General features: G+C 36.9%; 1 protein-coding gene across 1 annotated transcript; it reads left to right on the top strand.

Moving 5' to 3' along the window:
* Positions 1-12413: 12413 nt before the first annotated feature.
* LOC147283112 (Eukaryotic aspartyl protease family protein) lies at positions 12414-14028 on the top strand. The gene has a single exon (XM_086248641.1). The coding sequence runs from the start codon at positions 12414-12416 to the stop codon at positions 13824-13826; it is 1413 nt and encodes a 470-aa protein (XP_086104767.1). The 3' UTR covers positions 13827-14028.
* Positions 14029-25340: the final 11312 nt, after the last annotated feature.

The raw sequence follows: 25340 nt of genomic DNA, 5'->3' as shown, positions 1-25340 counted from the left end.
ATACAAGGAGACAAAATTCATACAAATATGTGTAAGTATGTGTAAATTAAGAATATCAGAACACACAAATAGTTTCCAGTAAAAGCAAAACAACATGTATGAAGCAAAACAACAAGTTTATGTGCTGATTGAAATGTCTCAGTTCTCAAGGAGTCCTTGTTATACGCATGCTCTCTACATTGTATAATCCATATAAGTAAACAAATGTAGTGCATACTGAATGTTTTGGTAAAGCCTTAGATAATTGAGGTAGTGCATATTTATGTTTATATATATATAGTTACATATATACGAGTTCTAGATAAGTACACAGACTTTCAAACTACAACAGAAAATCAAACTATACATTTGAATTACATAAAGATAAGATGAGGTTTAGGGTGAAATTCCCAATTAGATCACAAACAAGCCTAGAGGGGGGGGGGGTGAATAGGCTTAACCAAAAATTATATTAATTTTAATTTACCAAGTTGATTAGATATGCAGCGGATTAGTTAAACGTGAAGCAATAACTCAATAAAGCAAGAACACAAACAACACACAGGATTTGTTAACGCGGAAAACCCTCAACACACTATGATATCTGATGACAGGACCGCCCCCGGATTTCATCCTGAAACTCGGAGGGGTCCTATGGGATCCAAATTCAAGAAAAATCCTACCAAAAATTCGGCATAACCTCCCTTGAAAATGAACTAACCCAAAATTTATAAAACTTGTAAAACACTTCTAAAACCAACAACCGCCTCTACCACAACCAAAAAGGGTCTCAGACCCAACAAATACAAAATAACTTATAATTTAAGTATGGTTATCAGAGCCACTACTTCTGTTACAAAGAATTCTACATTAACGTGAAAGGAATTTTTCAAAATGGAAGTAGCGCCTACAGGGTCCGAGTAAAGAAATGGATGTTAATGCATCGACTTGATTGACTCGACCTCCACCACCGTTACTACCTGGGGGGAAAGATTAACAAATCGAGAAAACGTTAGATAAACTCAGTGAGTGGACAAGTCATGAAAACGAAGCACAAAATTTAATTATCTTTTCACAAGGCTTAAAATTTAATTAACTTTAAGGCCTCACCTCGCTCTTTGAATTCCCCGAGTTTTAAAACCAATTTACAAACTCCTTTCGAAAACATCATGAAGCCTTCAAACGCATAGATTTAAATAACTCATGTATATCAGTCATGAAGCCAATAATGTGATCATATCTGAGGATGAGGAAGAAACATACTAGCATCAGCCCATTATAGAATACCTTTAGCAGGAAAGATTGTCGACTGACTCAAAGAGAAGGGTTGATGTAAGACGGAGAGCCACCTAATACATCTATCAAAATGATACCTTATACAAGAAATCCTTCGATGAGGTACTCTTGAGGTGCCTATCAAAAAGTGAAGCGGCCTGTGCTCTTTCTAAAACTCATGCTGGAACTTGTGGTGCTCATCAGGTTGGTCCAAAACTCGGAGCCCAGTTAAAAAGATTGGGGTACTATTGGCCGACAGTAGTACAAGATGCAATAAAGTTCGCAGCCACCTGTAAGACATGCCAGGTCCACAGAGACTTCATACATCAGCCTCCACAACTTCTCCATCCGACGATGTTGTCATGGCCTTTTGAAACTTAGGGACTAGAAGTTGTCGGTATCATAAGGCCTAAATCTTCCTGGCCGATTGCATCAATATATTTTTTCTGGGACAGATTATTTCTCCAAATGGCGATTCCTTTTAAAAAAAAGCAGAGGACGTTGCAGATTTTATCAGGAACCATATCATCTACCGTTTTGGGGTTCCGTCAAAGATAACATACTTCAAATGTAAAGCTTTAGTCAAGCTTTTAACAAAGTGCTCTGTAACATTTTAAAAAAGATGATGTCCAAAAATAAAAGAGATTGGCATGAACATCTCCTTGAAGCATTATGGGCTTATAGGACAACTGTTCATACATCAACTGGATGCACTCCTTTCAATATGGTTTACGGCTGAGAAGCAGTGTTACCTTTGGAGGTGCAACTACCGTCCCTAAGGGTAGTCATGCAATTGACAAACCTAGATAAAAATACAAAGGTCAGATTAGCAGAGTTAGAAGCGCTTGATGAGAAAAGGCTAGCAGTCCAACAGAAACTCGAAGTCCATCAAGCCCAAGTGGCAGGCGCTTATAATAAGAAAGTAAAATTCAAATCTTTCTCGGTGGGATACTTAGTTCTAATTGTCTAAAGACTAGTTGTTATTACCAGAAAGACCCATGGAAAATTTCAATCAAAATGGGAAGGACCCTATGTTGTTTCTAAGGTCTTTTCCAAGGGTGCCTTTGAGTTGTCCTATTTAGCAAAGAGCCATTGCAATCCTTTCAATGATTTACGGGCGTGCCACTGCTTCTTGGCCGAGAGACCGTTAGAAGAAAAGAAAGCGAATTTAAATACTTGAATTTGTTATTTGCGCCGAAAGTAATCTAACTCTAACCAAACAATTGCACGGCGAGAAAGGAACAAGAAACTCGCCTAAGTCTGAATTTCCTTGATCCTCAAGGACTTTCAATTGTTGTTGGTTTCAATGACTCGATGCTCAAACTCGTAAGTGCGAACAATTGTGGCTTGTGTAACAGGATTAACTGCAAAATAATGAACCTTGATGAAAAAAGTTTGAATGATTTGATTATCTCTGAATTGAGTAACGATGCTAGTTCTGACAACAAAATTCATGAAGAAAAGAACATGAAGAACGGAAAGTAACAACTTAAAGAAATCGATACTAAGAAACAGGGTCTTCATAAAGCTAAAAACAAAAGAAGATAGGTCTAAGATCCGAAAAGAAACTGAAGAACAAGTTGTGATCTTGAGAGTTTTGGTCGGATTTGTTGAGAAGCTTGTGCTTGATTTTTTGTGAGATGTGTTAAGAGAGATTTTCTTCTTCAAAGCCTTGTTTATATAGTGATCAATTACTAGGGTTTAGAATCCGTTTCCTATTTGAATTTGGACTCTTCCTTCCCTTTCTTTGGCACAGACTTACCTATCATGGAAATCCTACTCTGCCAAGGAGAACTCGGCGAAGAGTTACTTTCCTCACTGAATCATGAATCTCAACAATATGGGCCTAGCCCTTTTAAAACTTTGCATGGGCCTGGGTTTCAACTTTGAGTGGACTTGGTGCATTCTTGGGCTCTATTAGTTACTTCCAGGCTTGGCCATGAGATTCGGCCCAAAGGCCTTCTTTTCTTTTCATTCAAAAATTAAAAGTGTCAATTACAAAATACGGCCAAATTGGCCGAATAAGAAAAGAAAATAGAAAATTATAAGTAGGACTGCAAGATAGTTTTCAAGGCCTCCCAAGAGCCAACCCCGACTTTCTTGATGGTCTCACGCTCCTTGTGTTTTCATCAAAAATCTTCCACCACAGGTTTCAGACTTTGATACACGGCGGCACCGTCTTGAGATTTAATAAGGAGCTAGCATAGGCTGGCAGCATGCCCTTCCTTCTCTTTCTTCAAAGCCAATACTCTAGCCTCAGTCTCGGCGATTCTCTCATCAATTGTGGCCTGTGAAGTCTTGAGTTCTTGGTACTTGACCGTTTGTGGTTGTATCTTGGCTGTAAGAGCTTCAAACTGAATTGTAGCCTTCACTCCTGTTGAACTTCACATGCAATCCGCCGAGAGATTTGAAGATCAATGTCGGCGGAAGCAAGCTTGCTCTTCACTAAGTCCAGACTAGAGTCTTGGAAAAGATCAGAGTTAAGGAGCACTTTCATAGCGGTGGGTAGCTTCTCAAGATTATCCTCTTTCTATATCTCGGCGATATCTAAAGTTGTTAAAACCTTCAAACTATCAATCGCCGAGATCACAGTCTGAGATTTGGGAGGAGACTGAGTGGCTAAAGGAAGTGAAGAGAAGACCTCTAGGAACACAGCCATTTGAGCCTTAGCCTCCGGCGGAAACTGCATTCAAGGAAAAGAAAATGAGCACATAAAAGTAGCAAGAATAATTGAAACATGGTTACACACTAGAAAAAGACATGCTCAACGAATTTGGTTTCAGGAGAAAAGGCCCTCGGTCGAGGTGACTCTGGTCTAAAGGACCTAAAGCTAGGGGCTGACGTTTAGGTAAGCTCTAAAGTATTTCTCAATACCCGGCGGGTCATCAGGCTCACTTAAACTAGGGGAGGATGCATGTGAATATGTACCCTTGGATTTCTGTTTTTCAAACCAAGCCTTAGGATCACGGCGAAGGTGATTGGAGTTCTAAGTGAACAAGTGTTGGGTGAGTGCTTAGCCTATGTTGCAATAAAAAATTACGGCAAAAAGAAGTAAAGAAACTTACAGAAGAATCACTCAAAATGATTGGCTACGTAGAATTAGAGGCCCCTCCCGTGTCTTGTTGTGCCAAGGTAACTGCAGGCTCCTGCTGAACATCCATTGTTTTCTCAACCATCTGAAAGTTGGGAAATTTTAGTAATAGTTTATAAACAGCAAGACAAAATGAATAGTGAAAGGAAGTTACCACTGGGATGGACCGAGGAGCCAGAGTCTCGAGAAAAGATGGCATCCTCGGCGAAGATTGAGGAGGAGTTGGATCCCTCAGCGGAGTTAGGGGGTTGGTAGAAACACTCTCAACCTACATCGTCAGAAGAATAAGTACTGAAAAGAATTTGAAAACATATAAAATAGAAGTAATGAGAGCACTCACAGTGGGTTGAGGGAGGATAGTTGTCTCAGTGGCCAAATTTGGGTTGAGGGCTCTAGACCTTTAACATATGGAGGAGAATGTGGTGGTGGAGCTACATCTCGAACGATGAGATTAGCCTACATCAGATGGTTAAGATTAGTAATAGTTGGGGTTTTACAACAAAGGAAGAAAGGGAAAGTAATTATCACCTCGACCGAAATCTTGCATTCTGACAGAGCATCGTCGAGAGCTTCATTTGTCTCCTCCACCTGCACGGCCATACAGAGCAAACATACAACCATAATGAAATGAGTTCAAAATGTATCAGGTTTCAAAGTATTAGAATACTTACAACGACCTTGGTCGCCATGGCCGAAGGGAACTCATCTTAAGCAACTTGGGGCGGATCCAAAGTTTCCTCGGCTGTTTGCCCATCCTCACTCTATGGAATCAACATGTCAAAGGGTTAGAAAAAGAGCAATCAAAGTGTTGGAAGTCTGGCATTTGTGCCGAGTCGAGCCAATTCTAAGTTTTTAGGAACAAGACAAAGAAAAGCATTAAAGAAGTACTTTACATTTTCTTAACCAACTCGGCGAGATGGCTGAAGATCAAGGAAATGGGGGGGCATATGTTTACACCCTATTTTGGTTTTGGGCCGGATCTCACGGCCAAGCCTGTAAATAACTAATAGAGCCCAAGAGTGCACCAAGTCTAAAAGTCGAAGCCCAGGCCCACGACAAGTTTTAAAAGGGGTAGGCCCATATTGCTGAGATTCATGATTCAGTTAGGAAAGTAACTCTTCGCCGAGTTCTCCTTAGCAGAGTAGGATTTCCAAGAAAAGTAAGTCTTGTGCGCAAAGAAAGGGAAGGAAGTGTCCAAATTTAAATAGGAAAGGGTCTCCTATAACCCTAGAAGTTGATCACTATATAAGCAAGGCATTGGAGGCAGAAATCTCTCTCACCACATCTCACACAAATCAAGCACAAACTTTTCGATAATTTTCTCAGAATTCTCAAGATCACAACGTGTTCTTTGCTTTCCTTCAGATACTAGAACCTTGTTCTTAGTTTTGCTCTGCTAAGATTTTGATTATTCTTAGTATTGATTATGTTTTAAGGAGTGATTTCTTTTAATTCTAGTTTGCTTTTAGTATGAGATTTGTGGTTCGAACTACCATTGTTACTCAGTTTCAAGACAATCAGATTGTTCATACTTTTTATGTTAAAGTTCATAGCTTTTCTTTACATCCAATCACTCAAGCACCTATTCATAACATCTTTAATTTTGAGCATACAGTCATTGTTTCACCAGGTATTTAAAGTCCTTGAGGATCAAAGCAATTCGAGCCTAGGCGAGGTTCATGTTCCTTTCTCACAGTGCAATTGTTTGTTTAGAGTTAGATTATTCTCGACGCAAATAACAAATTCAAGTATTTAAATTCACTTTCTTTGCTTCTAACGGTCTATCGGCCGAGAAGCAGTGGCACGCCCGCAAATCATTAAAAAGACTGCATTGGTTCTTTGCTAAATATCCAGTCATCTTTGCTGTAATTTTTAGGGGAAACACCAGTATAAATATCTGGTGTTCTTGTGTGTTTTACTTTTGTTGTTTTTATGTGTGCTACTTGTTCCTATTTGCTAAACTTTCTAATCCCAGATACATCAAGAAAAGATCACAGGGGTTGTTAATTCACTACAATCCTAACTCATTCAATAATGTTTTTTTCTACATTACCGGCATGAGTTTTGCAAACTGTTACTACTTTTAGAAATTTCGGCAGCATACCCCCATGGTCCTGTAATACACGTAAGATATATATACCACGAGAACCAAAGGGAATGCAGTGCTGAATTTTCAAAATGGTAGCAACTTGCAAAACTAAAACCAGTAATACAGAAAATAACATTACCAAACTGTCCAAAAATGGGACAATTCAAGAATTCACAATGGATGTGTAAACATCATTTGCAAATCCTCAAACAAGTGATCTAGGCTTTAATGAACATGCACAATTAAAATTAACTAGCTAGGTAGAGAGGATAGTATAACAATCATCTCATACAAACACACATCACATATCAATTGCCCACAAGCTAATTTTGGTCATATAGGATGACATTTTTATGTTAAATACATACATGTATGTGTTGGTGAATTAATGTATATAATAAATTTTTATGTATGTAAAGGTAATTATCCGAACAGGTATATTCCATTTATGATGACACTAATTTAAAAATGGTTAATCTCTTTCAAATCATGTAATTGGCCATGTATTTTGATTTGTGTGAATTGTACACACTAATTAAAACCTCAATTAAACATGTAAACTATAAGTGTTTATGTTATTTAGGATGACATAAATTAATCTTATTTTAGCAATTTCCGAATATTTCATCTACTGTATAGGGTGATTCAGACTAGCTTATTCATATTGTTGGAATTCAAAAGGAAAAATGCAGAATTAATTTATTATGGTTTACATATATCAATATTGTAATAATAACTATAGATGAAAGATAATCGATTTGGTGCTTACCTTGTTGGGGATATTGTATTCTTTCTGCAGGTTGGACAACAAATCTATCAAGCTCTCCACCAGTCTTCACTCTCTTTTCCGCTGCGAAGAAGATAGCAAATTAGAGAGATGGTAAAGTTGTTTCTTCAAGACAAAGAAGAAGAAGGGAGAAAAGGTAAAGTTGTTTTGGCAATAAAATATTTTAGGGAGGCACAAATATGAAAATGTGGCTTTTTGAGGGACCCATATGGCACAATTATATGTGCCCAATGTAGTAGTCAAATGGTTCTCTTGCCATCTGACATCACGTTCTGCCAAACTTAGGTTGACATGACTACCAAATAGGTGACCCGATCGATTTTAATATTTGTGTCCAATGACTACATAAAAGGCACGATTAATCCAATTATGTCTTAACTATAGTCAAATAGTGAAATTACTTACATATTCTATAAATTTTTTTTATCAAATATTATATAAATTAATGACAAAATTCATAGTTGCTAATTGTAAACTGCTACAACCATATGAAATCACCATATTCAACCTAATAAAAAAAAAACATAATTTATTACTTAAAATGAACCAACCCGATGGAAACTACATGATAATTAAGGTGATCAACTAGATTTAAAAACATTTGACTACAACATCGAAATACATAATAAACCATTACAACAAAGACCTTACACACAAATTTATTACAAGCAAACATTGCATAGAGGAACTACGACTCATCATCTGAAATACTTATAACCTCAACGTTGCTAGGACCAACGCGACCTGCCTCCACATTGTTCAATTGAGGATGAGCAGGTGTTTGAGATGGGATGCGTGATGCACGGTGAACAAAGTTGTAATTTTATACATCATAATCATCAAGACATACAATGGAGCTCTCAGAAAGATCTTGTGTGCTTTCTTCAGATACTAAGTTAATGGGATACTGAATGGTTCTACCTGGATAAGCCCAATTCGGTAAAACACGTCTTTGTGTCGGAGATATTACTTCGTTAATGGGTGGCAGGGTATCAGTGCAACGACCATCGGTAACAGAATGTGGTATGAACCCATTGCTGGTAGGGCAACGAGAGTTGCTCGGACCATCAATACGAGCACTTTGATGGTAAAGTCCATGATTTATAGAAGAAAATGCAGTAGTCATATGTGAGTCCGAAGAATTACCACTGGGCGGGGATTCCGTCCGTATACTAACGCCACGCCTATGACAATCACCCATTGGAAATTTATGAGCAGCTAGATAGAGTTGAAGTGTAATATGTTTTTAAAACATACAAGAACAATTGTGGTTCAAAACAATTATATAGTGAAAAATAAGAGGCACAATTTACATAAATCGTGCCTTGTAGGGTATTTACATGCAGCTCAGCACCACGACTCATCGTGTCAGAAAGGCTGGTGTGTTTCTAAATAGTGGGTGGGCACATTTATACATATTTGTGTCCTATAAAAAAATGGGTGGGCACATTTATTTGTGTCTTATATTATAAAATTAATATTTAAACTATAAATATTTAAATGAGAATCTTGTTTCAACATATGTCATACATGATAAATGCATTGTTCATTTTTCAATTCATGAAAAATCAAAATATAATTACACCATTTATTCATTATATTACAAACTGTAACACCCCAAATTTCTTGAATTTTGGTTAAAAGGTGTTACTTAGTTAATTGCTTAGTTTAGAGTTAATTTTCACATCGTTAAACTCTAGAGTGGATTTTAGTGGCCAAAAAAAAAAAAAAAAAACTCTAGAGTGGATTCAATGTACAAGTTTAATTCTGTAAATTATTTCATTTTCCTACTTGAACCATTTAAATGCTTATACTCATTTTTTATTTCCTTTTTAGTTGTTGAATTACTATGTATGCACTTATATTAAATTGTGGAACCAAACAAATTTGTGAAAGAGTTTGAATGTTATTCTCGAATTACATGCATGCCTATGCATGTGCACTCATAAAACTTGAACTCATGCATGCTGAGTAACTAGACTTGACAAAGGGTGAATGAATACTCTTTATCAATAATTAATAATAATTAAATATAGGCTAAATTTCACTTTTGGTTCCTGTAGTTTAAATTGGGTTCTACTTTGGTCCATATAGTTTCAATTGTTATGATTTTGGTCCTGTAGTTTACAAATCATTGCAATTCAAGGACACGTTAGCATTGTTGACAATTAATTCGTTAAATTAGTTATTAAATTGCTAACGGTATGCAAAGTACATTACCGAAATCGAAATGCTTTGTAAATTATATGACCAAAAGCACAACAAATTTGATCATTTGATGAACGAAAATGTTAAGATTTCCTTGAATTGCAATAATTTAGAAACTGCAGGACTAAGATCATAACAATTGAAACTATATAGACCAAAGTGAAACTTAGCTAAAATTACATGGACCAAAAGTGAACTTTGGCCTTAAATATATAAGATATGTCCTAAATAATCGAGTTTTCTTTTCTTTTCTTTTGATTTGAGGAGGGAACCCAACTTGGGTGCAAGGGGGCAGTTTAATGGCCCTTCCAACTAGACTATTTCATCAACTATAAACAAATTTGATTTTATGATACATCAAACATGTTTATGATAATGTTAAAGTATAATCGGTAATGTTATAATATTTCCATAGTTATGCTTATATTAGTTGGGGTAAAATATATATATAAAAAAAAAAAAGTCATAGAATATAATAATTAACCGTGCACCTAACATAAATTAGACCATCAAACCACATTGTTCTTCCTTATGCATGGAAATCAAACTACAGAATGCAAGTCGTCCAAGCAACAATATCCACTATGAAGTAAATGAGTACAAGTAAGACTTACAACCACAAGCGCTTCACGCTAACCGAATCCATAATCGGGATCATCTTTGTGTTTGAACAAACCTCCACTCAAGTTTGAGTCCACAAGCCCACGATACTCGAATCTACCAGAAATCTAAAAGGGTTGAGTCCTCAACCCTAAACCTAAATCCACAAGTTTCCATAATCTCAAAGTGATTGGTTTTAGGGTTTTCTAATACTAGGATTTCTAGGGCATATATATGGTTAATGCAAGGTCAAGATGATATAATCAACTACCAACCTAAAAAAGATTGAATCCATAAGATGAACAAGACATGACATTCAATGGATGTACTCCTCCTTAAGGATGGATTTTCGAAGCAAGGTTCATGATATAGATGATAGGCTTTTTATCACAAATAGTCCCCCAATTTTCAGTCAAATATCAATTTGGTCTTTAAACTGCATTTTCACTCAATGTAGTCGTCCATCTTTACTACAATACATTAATGTTGTCCTTCCATTGTAGTCTGTCCAAATTTTTGTCAAAAATTGTTATGTGTAGTACGTGCACGTGACCCTTTTATGACGGGAAAAATAATGGTCTTAACCCCTAAAAAAATGTTTCGTTCAGCAAACGTGACCATTTTTTACGGCAATTGAATGGAAGGGCAATATTGATGTGCGGTACTGGTAAATATGGAGAACCACATTGAGTGAAAATGCACTTTAAGGACCAAATTGATATTTTGGTCAAAGTTGAGGGACCATTTGTGATATAATCAAGAATAAGAGTTTATGTAATCATCTAATCAATCTTAGGAGAAGATACACGCATAGAGATAAGCAACCAATAAATCATTTGTACGTGAGATATATCTTACGGGAATATGAAAGAGAAGGCCGAGAGCTTCGGGTTTTCATAAAATGAAAAGCTGAAGAAGTGAAGTGAGACAAGCTCTCGAGTTACTTATAAAATCGCATTGTCGAGCGCTCGGTACTGATGTCAAGTCATTTATGACTTTGTGTGCTATGTGTTGCGTGTTTTGTGAGTTCGCGTGTCGCGTGTTTGCGTAGAAAAGATTTGATATAAAATTAATAATTTTTTCATTTTAATTTAAATAAAAATTAATTATTTTGTCATGCAATTTAAGACATGCAGGGTTTATAGGATGTACATGTGTGTACACGCAGTGTAAGCAACCAACATTAAATCTGAAACAAGTTGATTTATGAAATGAGCGGAATATTTAGTCACTTAAGAGTCTAGGTAATAAAGTCATATCCAAGACCATATTTGAATGTTTTAATGACGCTCATGGTAAGGATCATGGAGACGGTAGAACTTATAGCAATATAGAATTAGGCGTGTTTGTGTGAACGAACTAATGCCAATATAAAATAATGGTCCTTACCCTACCCGGCCCATCAACTATAAACAATCTTATTTTGTGATACATCAAACATGTTTATGATAATGTTAAATGTAGATGCGAAGGCAAGCTACCCTTTGCGCCCCTTCCTTCTCTCTCTCTGGTATAATCGGTAATGTTATAATATTTCCGTAGTAATGCTTATATTAGATGGGGTAAAATAAATAAAAAGAAACAATATATAATATAATATAATAACCCTGCACCTAACAAAAATTAGACCATCAAACCACATTGTTCTTCACTTCTTCCCTATGCGTGCTCCGCGTGGAAATCAAACCAACCCCAAGTACCTTTTTAGCCAATAGTAAACCAGGTAGCCCACCTACCCTCCAATACATCATTTCTCGTTCACTTGCAGATCAATTTTTATCTCTATGATTATTTTGAAGAAATTGAAAGCAAAGACATGTAATGATGTAAAGATATATCTTTGGGTATGTCATTCTTCATAATTCTTTAGAGTACGTACTCAGCTCGCTATTAGTAGTCTTCAGTAATCATCTACTTATGGGCCCCCAAATATTCAGAAAGTGTGTGCATATATGAATTAGTAATTCAATTAATTCTTAACATAAACACAACCATCATCACACCCAATGATATATATATTTTTTTACAGATCACCTTATTCATCAAAGTTGGTGGCCAACACAAACAATGTCCCACCCCCATGTTAGAGGTCTCTATGATGAAAGAGATCAAATAAAAGCGTACGTGTGAGACTTTAATTCTTCTCCATATCTCACTCACAAAATTGTTGCTGCATTGCACATTACAAGCAAGACCCGGCATCAAGCTCATCTCACGCTCAATTGTTGGTACGTCTTTCCGCTGATTTAACTGTAACAAACAGACAAATGCAAATCATGCAAGCTCTTCATTACAGTTGCTCCCATCTTCAAAACTAATCCCTATATATATATATATATATATTTCCGCCACCACCTTAATTCTTGTACCAATATCAATCCATCATGGGTTGGCTTCTTTCATCATCAACTGTTGTGTTATTATTATTAACCCTAGAAGTAGTCCTCTTAATTAATCCGGCGAGCTCGGCTTCGCTGAAAGCCCTCCTCCGCCACAACGAAACGATGCAAAACGGGTTCAGGGTGACGCTCCAGCACGTAGACGCCGGAAAGAACTTGACCAAGCTCGAGCGCGTCATGCGAGGGATCAAGCGCGGACGAAGCAGGTTGCAGAGGCTGAACGCAATGGCGCCGCTGAAAGCGGTGGCGCCTGCATCGGACGATTCCCGTGTCGCCGCCCCGGTTCACGCCGGCCTAGGGGAGTTCTTAATGAAGTTGTCGATTGGGACTCCGGCAGAGAGCTTCTCTGCGATCCTGGACACGGGGAGTGATCTGATATGGACTCAATGCAAGCCTTGCGAGGACTGCTTTCATCAGTCAACGCCAATTTTCGACCCCAAAAAGTCCAAAACTTTCTCAAAGCTCCCATGTGATAGCGAGTTATGTCATGCACTGCCCTCACACAAATGCACCAACGATGGTTGTGAGTACTTCTACAGTTATGGCGATTTTTCTTCAACCGATGGCATTTTGGGAACAGAAACTTTCACATTCGAAGACCAACACAATAAGGTTTCGGTTCCCAAAATTGGGTTTGGATGTGGGAAAGACAATCAAGGTAGTGGGTTCGATCAGGGTGCTGGGCTTGTTGGGCTAGGCCGCGGACCCTTGTCCTTGGTCTCACAGCTCAAAGAGCCCAAGTTCTCCTATTGCTTAACATCCATTGATGACACCGGTGGTGCTAGTACTCTTTTGATGGGGTCTCTAGCAAGCTTGGATAGCACCAGGTCATCATCATCATCATCATCATCGTCTAAAGAAGCAAATATCAAAACAACCCCTCTGATAAAAAGCCCAAACCCAGACCAACCAACTTTTTACTATCTTTCTCTCCAAGGAATCTCGGTTGGTGACACTCGGCTGCCCAATATCGATAAAGACACTTTTGCCCTCGCGGATGATGGTACTGGTGGCCTAATCATAGACTCTGGCACGACGCTGACATACATACCAGAAGATGCTTTTGGTGCACTCTCACAAGAATTCACTTCCCAGATGAAACTTTCGAAAGAAGACGGGTTGGATACCGAAGGGCTGGAGCTGTGCTTCAAGTTGCCGGAGGACAACAACGACGTGGAGGTGCCGAAGCTGGTGTTCCATTTCAAAGATGCAGATTTGGAGTTGCCACGCGAGAACTATATACTCGCTGATAGAGATGTTGGAGTGATGTGCTTGGCCATGGGAAGCACTGGGGATATGTCTGTGTTTGGGAACTATCAGCAGCAGAATATGCTGGTTTTCCATGATCTTGTGAAGGAAACGCTGTCGTTTGTTCCTACAAAATGCGACCAGTTGTGATGCAGTACGTACCTGCTGTGTTCCACTGTGTGTTTGTTGGAATGCGCATGCCCATGTTTAGTTAATTTACCATAAGTTTTCTCTTACTTCTCTTCATTTTTTGTTAATTTATGAAAGTCATGAATTAGTTTCCTTATAGTTATTCTACTTTGAGGAATAAAAAAAAGTTAATCTATTTAGTTCTAATAATATACACATTTTGTATCAGAATGTCATGTAAACCATAAAAGTAAGTTTTTGTTATAAAATAAAAGGCACAAGAAGGGAAAAAATTGTGAGCTCCAAGATATATGTATATATATATATAATTTTTAGTTAAGTTATCATACAGTTTTAGTTAATCTTTCATGATTTTTATTTTCTTTTAATGAAAGTCATGATTTAGTTTACATTATTATCTTTCTATACTATTATACCCGAGAAAATTTGGTATTACAGGTTTCACAAAAAATATATGGGATTGTCTAAGATACCCTTTATTAATTAAACAAAACAAACTAATAAATGAGCGATGGGTCAGTATAGTTGTAAAATAAAACCATTATAATAAAATTTATAAATTATAAAAAAAAAAAACACACACACACACAATTTAAGCTATGTTCCATATATAACACAGCTTAAAACGTGGGGAGAGTAGAAAGTTAGAAAAGTATCAGGGCTCAATATACAATAAAAAGGTCAATTGACATGTACTTTGTGTGTGTAAATAGACTTGTAGTTACTCTACTTCAAATGAATAATAAAAAGTTAATCTATTTAGTTTAATATAGTCTTTCTTTCTTCAGGACATCTATTCTTTAAATAAAATCTGACACATATATATATATTTCATATTTTGATTTTATTCTTAGCAGAGTTTAATACTTTGGTGTATAAATTAATCGTCAATTGAGACATGTTCATCGATTTTAACTCTCATGGTTTTGAGCTCTTGTTTCTCGGTTAGATCGAGTTTAGGTTTTAACTCTCGAGTTTTGGGCCAAACTCGAGATCGAGTTTAAAACTTAAAATATAATTAACCTTGAACGATAATTCTATACCCTAAAAATAGAACCATGTACCTTAATTAAAATGGCCAACCCTATCAAAAATAGAATAGAAAAGGGCAAACAATCATGAAAAGATCGAACACACGTTCGTTCTTTAGTTAAAGAACGAACGTCTTACACAGAGTATTTTTGTATATATATATAAATATATATAGGGCCCACTTAAGAGATCTCTAAAATAAGCTTATTTTTGGGATCCCTTGTAGGGCCCACTAAACATTATAGTTCGATAATGGAACCATTTTATTTCTAAGTATCTATTTAAAGTTCATTTGTTCAAAAAATTAAACAAATTGGAGACCATTTAACCACTTGATTAATTAGTGATATATTCAATGTTCATTGGAAACATTGTGTTTGTCTATTTCTTTTGTAATAAATGTCTTAATAGTTTCTGATTAATTGTCTAATTTTTTGTAAGGAATATCTTGATTACAGACCTAATGGTAGACGATTTTGATCACCAAACTACAATGCGGAGTGAGCCCCACAATAGATCTCTCGAATTTAAAGAATTCGTTAATAGAAACTCCCTATATATATAAATAGGGCCCTTTCGTTAAAAGATCCCATAAATAAGCTTATTTAAGGGATCTCTTATGGAGCCCACTCCATAGAGTATTTTTATAATCAAAACCATCTATTGTCTTTTGTCTCCATTGAAGAATCATTCTTGCAAAAAAATTAGGAAAATCGAAAATTATTTGATCGTTGATTAAATGGTCACAATTTCAAGTGTTTATTGAAAGTTCGTATATTTGTTTCATCACAATTAGATATCTTAATGATTTTCGATTTGTCTAATTTTTTTGTAGAGATGATCTTTGAATAGACACCAACAAAATAAACAGTTCGGATCATTGAAATACAACATAGAATTGGCCTTATGAGGGATCTCTTAAATAAAATTATTTGAAGAATCCCTTAACAGGAGGGGTTTATATATATATATATATATATAAGAATTCTTTAGGTGTGGTTAACCACAATTCCTTTTTATCTTTTTTTTTTTTTTTGTAGATTTCCACTACCGAATGATTGTCAAGGGGGCTGATCGCTTGGTACTGTCTTTTTTTAACTGTTGATCACTTTTTGGAGCAACTCAATGCCGCTTCCTAGCTCCGCCGTTTTTGTCCTTGTTTCCCTACAGGTTTTTCCTCAATAGGTGTAAAATTGTTTGTACGCAAAAGTTTAAAGTTAGGTTTTAACTCTGTGACAAACGATGTGTCAAGTAATCAGAGAAACAAAAAAATGCACTACCGAGCAATCAATGGTGGCTATGATCACTTGGAGTTTTGCGGATTGGCTATGGACATCCGGTCTCTGGAACGACTATATACACCTTAGCATGATGGTTTATCAAGCAACTATGAAAAGGAATATTGATGTTAATTAAAAAGTAGAAAAAAAAATGGTAGTAAAATAATGTATTTTTTATACATTTATTCGATTTTCAAAAATAAATAAAATATTAAAAATAATGGACGCAATCATATAACATTTTTTAACAGGAAATAAAATAATAAAAATATAGATTAAATAGTAAATGAAAAAATCAACTATGAAGTAAATAAGTATAAATAAGACTTACAACCATAAGCTAATGTAAGACCCGTATGTTCCACTCACATACCTTATAGTCCACAGACTTCACAAGCGCTCCACGCTAACCGAATTCACGATCGAGATCATCCTTGTGCTTGAAAAAACCTTCACTCAAGCTTGAGTCCACACACCCACAATACTCGAATCCACGAGCATATAGTACGTTAACTAATGCACAAGGGTTGAGTCTACAACCCCAAAGTTTTTAACAACCTCAAAGGGTTTGATTTTTTTGTTTTCTACTACTAGGATTTTTGGGGAATATAGTTAATACAAGATCAAGATCATTCTTGTGCTTGAAAAAACCTCCACTCAAGCTTGAGTCCACACGCCCACAATACTCGAATCCACGAGCATATAGTACGTTCACTAATGCACAAGGGTTGAGTCTACAACCCCAAAGTTTCAACAATCTCAAAGAGTTTGATTTTTTTGTTTTCTACTACTAGGATTTTTGGGGAATATAGTTAATACAAGATCAAGGTGATACAATTAACTATCAACCTAGAAAATATTAAATGCATAAGATGAACAAGACAATTGGCATTTAACAGGTGTTATGATCCTCACGGGATCGAGCCTCTAGAGAAGGTGCTGACACTCGGGATCGATCCTCCATAGAGGGTGCTGGCTATCCCCATGAGATTGATCCTCTAATAACTCATTTAGTTTTTCCCCTCTAAAAAACCAAAAATTACAAGAGACTTGATTCTTCTTTTCTCCATAAAGCTTCTCCCTCTGAAGAGAAGAGTCAGAGTTACTACTGGTAGATAAATATATAAGATTCTCCCTAAAAGTAATATCCATGGTAACAAAAGTCCGTTTAGAGGGAGGATGTTAGCATCGATAACCCTTTTGATGAGGATCATAACCCACAAAAACACACTGCTCTACACATGGATTAACTTCGTCTCTCTGATGTGGGTAGAGATGAACAAAAACCACACAACCAAATACCTGTGGAGGAATATGTAAGAAAGATGAAAACTCAAAGTGATGGGACAATTGTAAAGGTGTTTGAAACTAAAATACAGAAGATGGTACTAATAAGATAAATGGAAAATTTAATGACCTCACCCCACAAATACCAAAAAATGCTGATTCTTCCTCTCAGCAACACCATTTTGCTGAGGGGTGTGAGGACAAGAAGTTTCATGTAGGATGCCATGTTGTTTGAAAAAAAAAAAAAAACACAACCAAATACCCGTGGTGGAATATGTAAAAAAGACGAAAACTCAAAGTGATGGGACAAGACTCGCAAAGGTGTTAGAAACTGAAATACAGAACATGGTACTAATAAGATAAATGGAAAATTTAATGGCCTCACTCCACACATACCAACAAATGTCGATTTTTCCTATCAGCAACACCATTTTGCTGAGGGGTGTGAGGACAAGAAGCTTCATGTAGGATGCCATGTTGTTTGAAAAAATTAGAAAGGGCCTGATTCACATACTCCCCTTCATTATCATACTGAAGAACCTTGACAAATATCTTGAATATATTGATTGAACACCATAACATGAAACTGTTAAAAAATCTCACATACCTTTTGTTTTTCAGCTGATAAATCCATGTCATGCAAGTGCGTTCATCAATAAAAGTCACAAACCATCTCATACCATAAAAAGTAGATTGTGGACCCGATCCCCATACATCATAATGAATCAAAGCAAATGGCATTGAACTCTTATTATCACTTGAAGGAAATACATTTTGTTGGTTCTTAGCAAAGATGCAAGTGTCACATTGAAAATATATATTATTGCAACGGGAAAATAACAAAGGAACAATAACTTAAGATAGCCCAAAGAAGGATGTCCTAAACGCCGGTGCCACAACCAAATCTCCATCTCACCATCTAAACCTTGCCTTGAACTTGATGAGCTCTCCATATGGTCCTTGGAATAGTTGGTGCAGGCTATAGATAGTACAAACCCCCTAGACGTTTACCACTGCTGACCATTCCCTTAGAAAGGATGTCTTGGAATACACAGTGAGTAGGAAAAAAATTAGCCACACAATTGAGAGAATTTGTCAATTGACTAACAAACAAAAGATTATATTTTAAGGAAGGGACAAACAAAACATTAGACACAGACTAGGAAGAAGTAAGAGACACAGTACTAACCCCAAGTACCGGAGATGACACACTGTTGGCATTTGCAATATATGGTTTCATAATATGATTAGATAGAGACAAGAATTTAGACTTATCACTTGTCATATGGTCCATAGTGCCTAGGGGTGCACAAAAATACCGAAAAAGTTGAGTTTTGAAGCAAACCAAACCGACCGGATCGGTTTGGCTCAGTTTTTTTTTTTTTTTTTTTCGGTTATCAAACCAAACCAAACTAAAATGTGCAGTTCGGTACTAGTTTTCCATATTGAAATTTTCGGTTTTAACCGAACCGAACTGAACCACCACTTATAATATATATTAATTGGTTAATTTATATATGGTTTTAATACCTATTATAGAGTAAACCAAACCCCCTATTATAGTTTATATATGTTTGTATATATTTATTATAGTTTATATACTTTTATAATTTATAGTTTATATACTTTATAGTATATAGTTTATAATTTATAATTTATATACTTTATAGTATATAGTTTATACACAAATTCTCTCTACAAGGCGTCCGTTCTTTAACTAAAGAACAAACATAGGTATTTCTATGAAATTTTGTCGTTTTTTAGGACATTGTTTACAGGGTTCAACATGTTACGGTATACATTTAATATTAATAGATTATGAGTTATATATATTTAACAGTTATGAGTTATTGTCCCAAAAATTATATTTATACTCATACTCCTTACTAAACTGATATTAATACATTTAATATATCAAGTTAACCCTAAAATTATATCTTCTTCTTTCTCATTTTTGTGCCGCCAGAAGACTTAGTTGTTGTCCTCTCTCTCTCATCTCTGTTTCTCATATCTCTCTATCTTCCCTCTCTCCCCTCTCTCTCTTCGCCTTTCTAGTCGCTGCAACTCTGCAGTTTTTCTTCTTCTTCTTCTTCAGTTTTTCACCGTCACAACACAGCTCTCTCTCTCTCTCTCTCTCTCTCTCTCTCTCTCTCTCGCTCTCTCTCTCTCTCTCCACACTCTATCTCTCTCTCCTCTCTGTCTCGTCGCATCCCTCTCTCTGCCTCACTTTTGGCTATGCGGTTATTCAAACCGATCAAATCGAAAACCTCAGATAACTTATCCTGTATATTTGGATCCTTACTGGTTCGATTTCGGTTCCAGGTTGCCCATTCCGAGCATGTAGGTTTGCCCATTCTAAGCACTTTGGTTTGGTTGGAGGTTTGGGCTTTGTGGTTCGGATAACCGAACCGTGTGTACCCCTAATAGTACTACCACAATCAATTATCCACTGACTATCACAAATAAATGCAAGTACTACACACATAACCTGGAAAGAGAGGCGCAAGCACTAGTAAAAGATTCCAAGATTCCTCAATCGTCGCAAAAGTTGAAGCGAAATTAGTTTCGTCCAATTTCACAGGAGAAATAGAAGAATAATCTTATAAGAAGAGAGAAGCGGAAGAGCAGCGGAAACAACCTCTTTATCCTTCTCATCTCTGAACTCGTAGGCTCACCCATGGTAAAGAAAATTAAAAAAAAAAAAAAGAAAAAACTAATCACCCAAAAAAGACTAACAATGAAACCAATTCAAATAGAAGAAGCATGCAGTACAGAGAGCTTGTTAGACTGGAATACGATCAATGGATCTGGAAAGAGTTCGCAACACTTTCAAGGTATGCAGCAAAAAAAATTGAGATGTTAGGAGAAATTCCAGAACACCCAACACGAAGATCCATGATTTTTTTGGAAATGTAGGGTAATGTGTATAGGTTTATCCCTAAACCTAGAACAAAGACCTAGAGTCTATGACTCAAGCTCTGATATCATGTCAAAATTTCTTGGTTTAGAGTAAATATGATGATTCAATTTTATTCCTCTCCAAATAGGAGGTATTTGTATGTGTACAAGATACAACAATAACCTAGTGATACAAGGGAAAAGCTATACAAGGAAACTAGATAAATAAAAAAACATAAACTAAAAAATATTCATAGCCTATTTTGACTAGGACTCACCCAACATGAAAAACCCTATCCAAGTTGGGTCAAATTAAATTTTGTTGGATCTCTTAAGCTTTTAGGACAAGCTGCTAAAATTCCCAAGCTGATCACTAACAATCCTAGGGGGGTGAATAGGCTTAAACAAAAAAAAAAAAACCCAATTTTTAAAATTACCAATTTGATTAATTAAGTAGCGGATTAAAGTCAAATCAACTTGAACAACTAAACAACAATATATAAATCACATAACACACACGAGATTTGTTGACGGGGAAAATCTTCAAATTGAGAAAAACCGCGGGACCTAGTTCAGAGAAAACAATCTACTATGATACTTGAAAAGTTACAACCAGTCAATCCAAACCTAACTAGACTCCTTCTAGAAAGATAAAATGGCATCACGCCACTTGAAACTCTTCAATCACAAGAATTGTATGGAGATGGAAGATAAAATACCTTTTTGACAACGCCCTGAAGACAAGAGCTCATGAACTTGGCTTCAATTTTAACACTTGAGTTCAATCAATGATGGAAGATGAATGAATGAAGTTGATAGCGTGAATAGATTCACAAGGAACAGTCTATTCATGATAATACCTAAGTATATGCACGATGAACTATCCTATATGAACTCATGTTAAAACCTAGAATTAATGCACGATCTCTTAAACTGTATATTATGTATGCAAAAACTAGACTTCTAAAAATTTTAGATATATATTTATATGTAACCAAAACCTTGTAGAAGTAGGAAATACAACATAAACCTTATATGAAAAGATTAGAATTGAAATTAGACTTCAAAAATTGAAAAATAATTAGGATGTGAAAAAGTCAAAACTTAGGAAAAAGTTCGTGGGACCGATCCTACAGAGACGAAGAAAAACTGATAATTTCATAGAATCAATCCTACCCTTTGTAGGATTGATCCTATAGAGACGCATAAGAAACAACATATTAATAGGATTGATCCTACAAAGAGTAGGATCGGTCCTATAGAGTGAAACACAAAATAAAGGCCACTGGGATCGATCATCTAGGTGGTTTTTTCTAAACATCCTTTTTATATGTAGGATCGATCCTCCCAAAGGTAAGATCGGTCTGCACTCAAAAATGATTTTTTCATGTTTTTTAACAACATTTCCTTTTCCGAAAACATTTAACAATCACCAAACATCCAAAAAACAATAAAGCATATTAATCTAACCACCTAGAACGGATGCAAGATCTCTAAGTCACATTACCTTACCTAAGACCAATTGAACAACGAAACTTACCTTTGAAAATCACTTTGGACTTGAACCTTGGGTAACATGCTACATTGCATTTCTTTGAACACGACCATACCTTGACTCACTTAAACAATCCTAACCTAGAATTTACATATTAATGATTTTTGTCTTAAGAAATAGCCAATTACAAAATTTACATTAACAACTGCAACATGCTTCATCTTACGAAATCATTTAAGGCTACCCTTATAGTAGCTGGAGCTAATCCGATGGGAAATACTTTAGTATTACAAGCAAAAGGTATCGTGTTAAAGGAAGGATTATTTTGGGTACGACCATACAACAACACAATATTAAAAAGCTTATTATTGAAGGTCATTTCAAGGTTCTCATTCATGCAATTACACAAAAAGAACATATCCCATTGTTGATGCAAAAATCCGTCAAATGTTGCAGCAACATCAAAGAGATGAGCTGGACGATGATTGTACCGTTGACTGGTATTGAACGAAAGCTTGTTGGATTGCTAGATGATCTTGATGAACCCTTCCTGCATGAACAAAAGATCAAAGTAACATGGACCAGTGTAGTACCAACCTAATATACTCCGATGATGAAGTCAATGATGTATCTTAGGTGGTGTTTGAATAAGAATAAGGAAGAACAAGTAAGAACATAGGTTGAACTTGGGAGAATTATGAAGAACAAGGTAAGAACTTCTGGATATTTTTAGTGGCTGTGTATATTTTTCTTGTGTTGTTATGAACCCATTTTTTGTGCATATAAATGGACTTATATAGGCAAAAGGAAGGACAAGGGAAGTTTACCTGCATGAAGATGAATGCTGGTGAAGAAGCTACGTCTAGGGGTTCGGAATAGCCATGCACAGCTACCAAGCACTTATGTATTCATGCCTGTATTGAATGCAAATGTGATTAGTTATAGTTAATTGTCCCAAAAGTCATTACTAGAGCCTAGACTGTCAGACTTTATAGCATGTCCCATCACAAATACTCAAGAGTGGCGGTTTATCCTATTTCTGATTTTTTAGTATAGCGGTGGAATGGTAAATCCAAGCCGAACTGGACATAGGTAGTTTCCCTAAATTATCGCCTAAGGGTTGAGAGATGTGACTGATGAGCCCATAGATAGTCCGAGCCGAACTGGGTACTTGGAACCAAGAAAACGAGTCAAAAATGATCTTTTGGAAGATCGGATCGGTTAAATTGCATCAGAGATACCGAGCCAAACTGACATATGCTGAGATGTGCATTCGAATAAAAGCAAGCAATCTTCAAGAAATGAGCTCGGTTCGGACCGAAGGTAATCTAATTGATCAAAGCCAGTACGTTAGTAAAGATACACTACCAATCAAGTCAATGGTTAAGAAGTCAAAGTGCCAGGCAGGATTCATGATGGCACGTGCAAATTTGTGGTTGGTCGCTGAACCTTTGTGGATTTATCCACAAAAAAAAGTCCCCCAACTTCCGATCCAAGAGTAAGGAACTTGGAATGAAAGTTGAGAATAATCTATTGGAATTAAGGTGGTTGCCGAATCCGATCCGAATGTTCGAAATTAGATGGGATTGGCACTCCAACCACCCAAACACGTGCCAAGCATTGTATGGCTGGACGATCTTGAAAACATGCAAAGACGTCAGCATATTAATTGCGTCTTTCTTGAAATATGTAAGAGTCTGTTCGGATTCAAACCTTTGAACCGCTTCCACGTGGCACGATCTTGTAGTCAAAGTGCCAAAAATGGACGGTTAGGATTTGTTCTACTCGGAGGTATAAAAACTTATTTTCTCTCTTCGCTTTCCATTTTCTGCAAATACCTCAAACTCATAACTTTCTCTCATTCTCAACTCTCTATGTGATTTCCAGAAATCCGGTGATTACATCAGAGTGTGGTGATTCTGAATGTGAGGAAGGAGGCGAGTGATCGGGAAAAAGGTAAGCAAACTTCTCAACCCGTTCCAATTTAGCATTTTTGGTTTCTTGGATTTCTGTTTTTTCTGGGTTTGAGGTGTGTTTCTTGAGAGTTATAGAAAAAAGAGGCTTTTAGATTCAAAAAGTGAGGGGATTAGGTAGGGGAAAGTGTTTGTGGGATGTCATCTGATTCGAGTGGTCGACTAGGGTCTGGGGATGCATTCGCTGACGATAGCAATGCTGATTCATCTCAGATCCCGTCGGTGGGCAAGATCGACTGGGATGAGCAATCAGAAGAAGTTAGAAATCTTGGTGATGGGTACCCGATCGGCTTAGCAAGTTCACCCGAGCCTGATCTCTAGATACTTGGGAACCCATAAATTCCAATATTGGATTTGGGTTCAGATGACGAGCATGAAGTTGATGCTCGTGATCCTGAAGTAGATCATGAAGGGGCCGAAGAAGAAGAAGACTCTGGGGATGAGAAGCAAGAGGAGAACGAAGAGGATGAGCCTGAACAGTCGGAAGGGGATGAAGAACCCGAACCGATCGGTGATCGACCTTTGATCACAGTAGCTGGCCAACGTGATCATAGTCACGAAGCTTCAAGCTCGGCTCGGAGAGTGGTAAGCCCGGTCGACCCAGAATTTTACGAGGAGCTGCCATGGAAAGTCGACTCTATTCTAAATGAGATGAAGGAATGAGAAGTAGGTGACCTGAGGAATAGGTTCAAGATCTCATCCTCGGTTGTGATAAGATTGCCAGCAGAAGGTGAGAGACCGAGCCAAACCCCAATTGGATGGGTGACCCTATACCCCGAGATGTTAAAGAATGGGGTGAGGCTTCCACTCCACGAATTTGTTCAAGACTGGATAAGCCTAATAGGGGTAGCCCCTCACCAGATGAATCAGAACATCTACAGGGACATAATATGTATGCATATATTATGGCCAGCTGTAAACAATTGTGTGCCAGATAGGCAGTTTCTTTTCCACTACTTCAGCTTAAGAACAAAAGAGAAAACCGAGCTCAGATTTTATAACTTTCAGGCATTCGTGAAATCCTTCGTCTCAAAAAACCTGGAAAAAGAAATACTTTTTTGCTTTGGGGAATTGGGAGCTCCCCGATCCGAAGAGACCACCAGTAGCTCAGGTTACTAGAGCCTTTAGGAGAACAGGTGAGACATGAGAGTTTTTTCTTGTTCTCAGTTTCATTTTTGTTTATCTTTTTGACTTCGGATCGAATCTAACTTTTGTGATTTTTTTTTTTAGTGACTTGGAAGAAGGGTAGACTGAGGAGCGAACTCAAGAAGCAACTAGAAAAGGTGCTCGCGCTGAATCCTAAAGACCGATCTTCAGCTAGGCTACTGAGCGAAGAGAAGATTGGCTCGAGTGGAATATCCTTTCTTGCACCAAAGAGGGATCCAAAGCTTACTAGGCAAATGGCCATCGATCGAAATGATTCGAAGTGGAGATCTTCATTCGAAAAGAAGAGTGGAGGAGGTGCCAAGAAGGCTTCAGCTCAGCCACAAGGTTCTTATAGCCGAGCCGAACAACTCAGGTTGAAAACAGGCCCAAGCACTTCGCCTCC

This window comes from Dryas octopetala, chromosome 6 (assembly GCF_963921425.1).
Source record: "Dryas octopetala chromosome 6, drDryOcto1.1, whole genome shotgun sequence".
Classification (NCBI taxonomy): domain Eukaryota; kingdom Viridiplantae; phylum Streptophyta; class Magnoliopsida; order Rosales; family Rosaceae; genus Dryas; species Dryas octopetala.
The sequence above is the reverse complement of the archived record's forward strand: the minus strand, read 5'-3'. Positions and strand labels throughout refer to the sequence as shown.

Excerpts from the sequence above, each read along its gene's own strand:
- LOC147283112 (XM_086248641.1), top strand. The coding sequence starts at position 12,414 with ATGGGTTGGCTTCTTTCATCATCAACTGTTGTGTTATTATTATTAACC.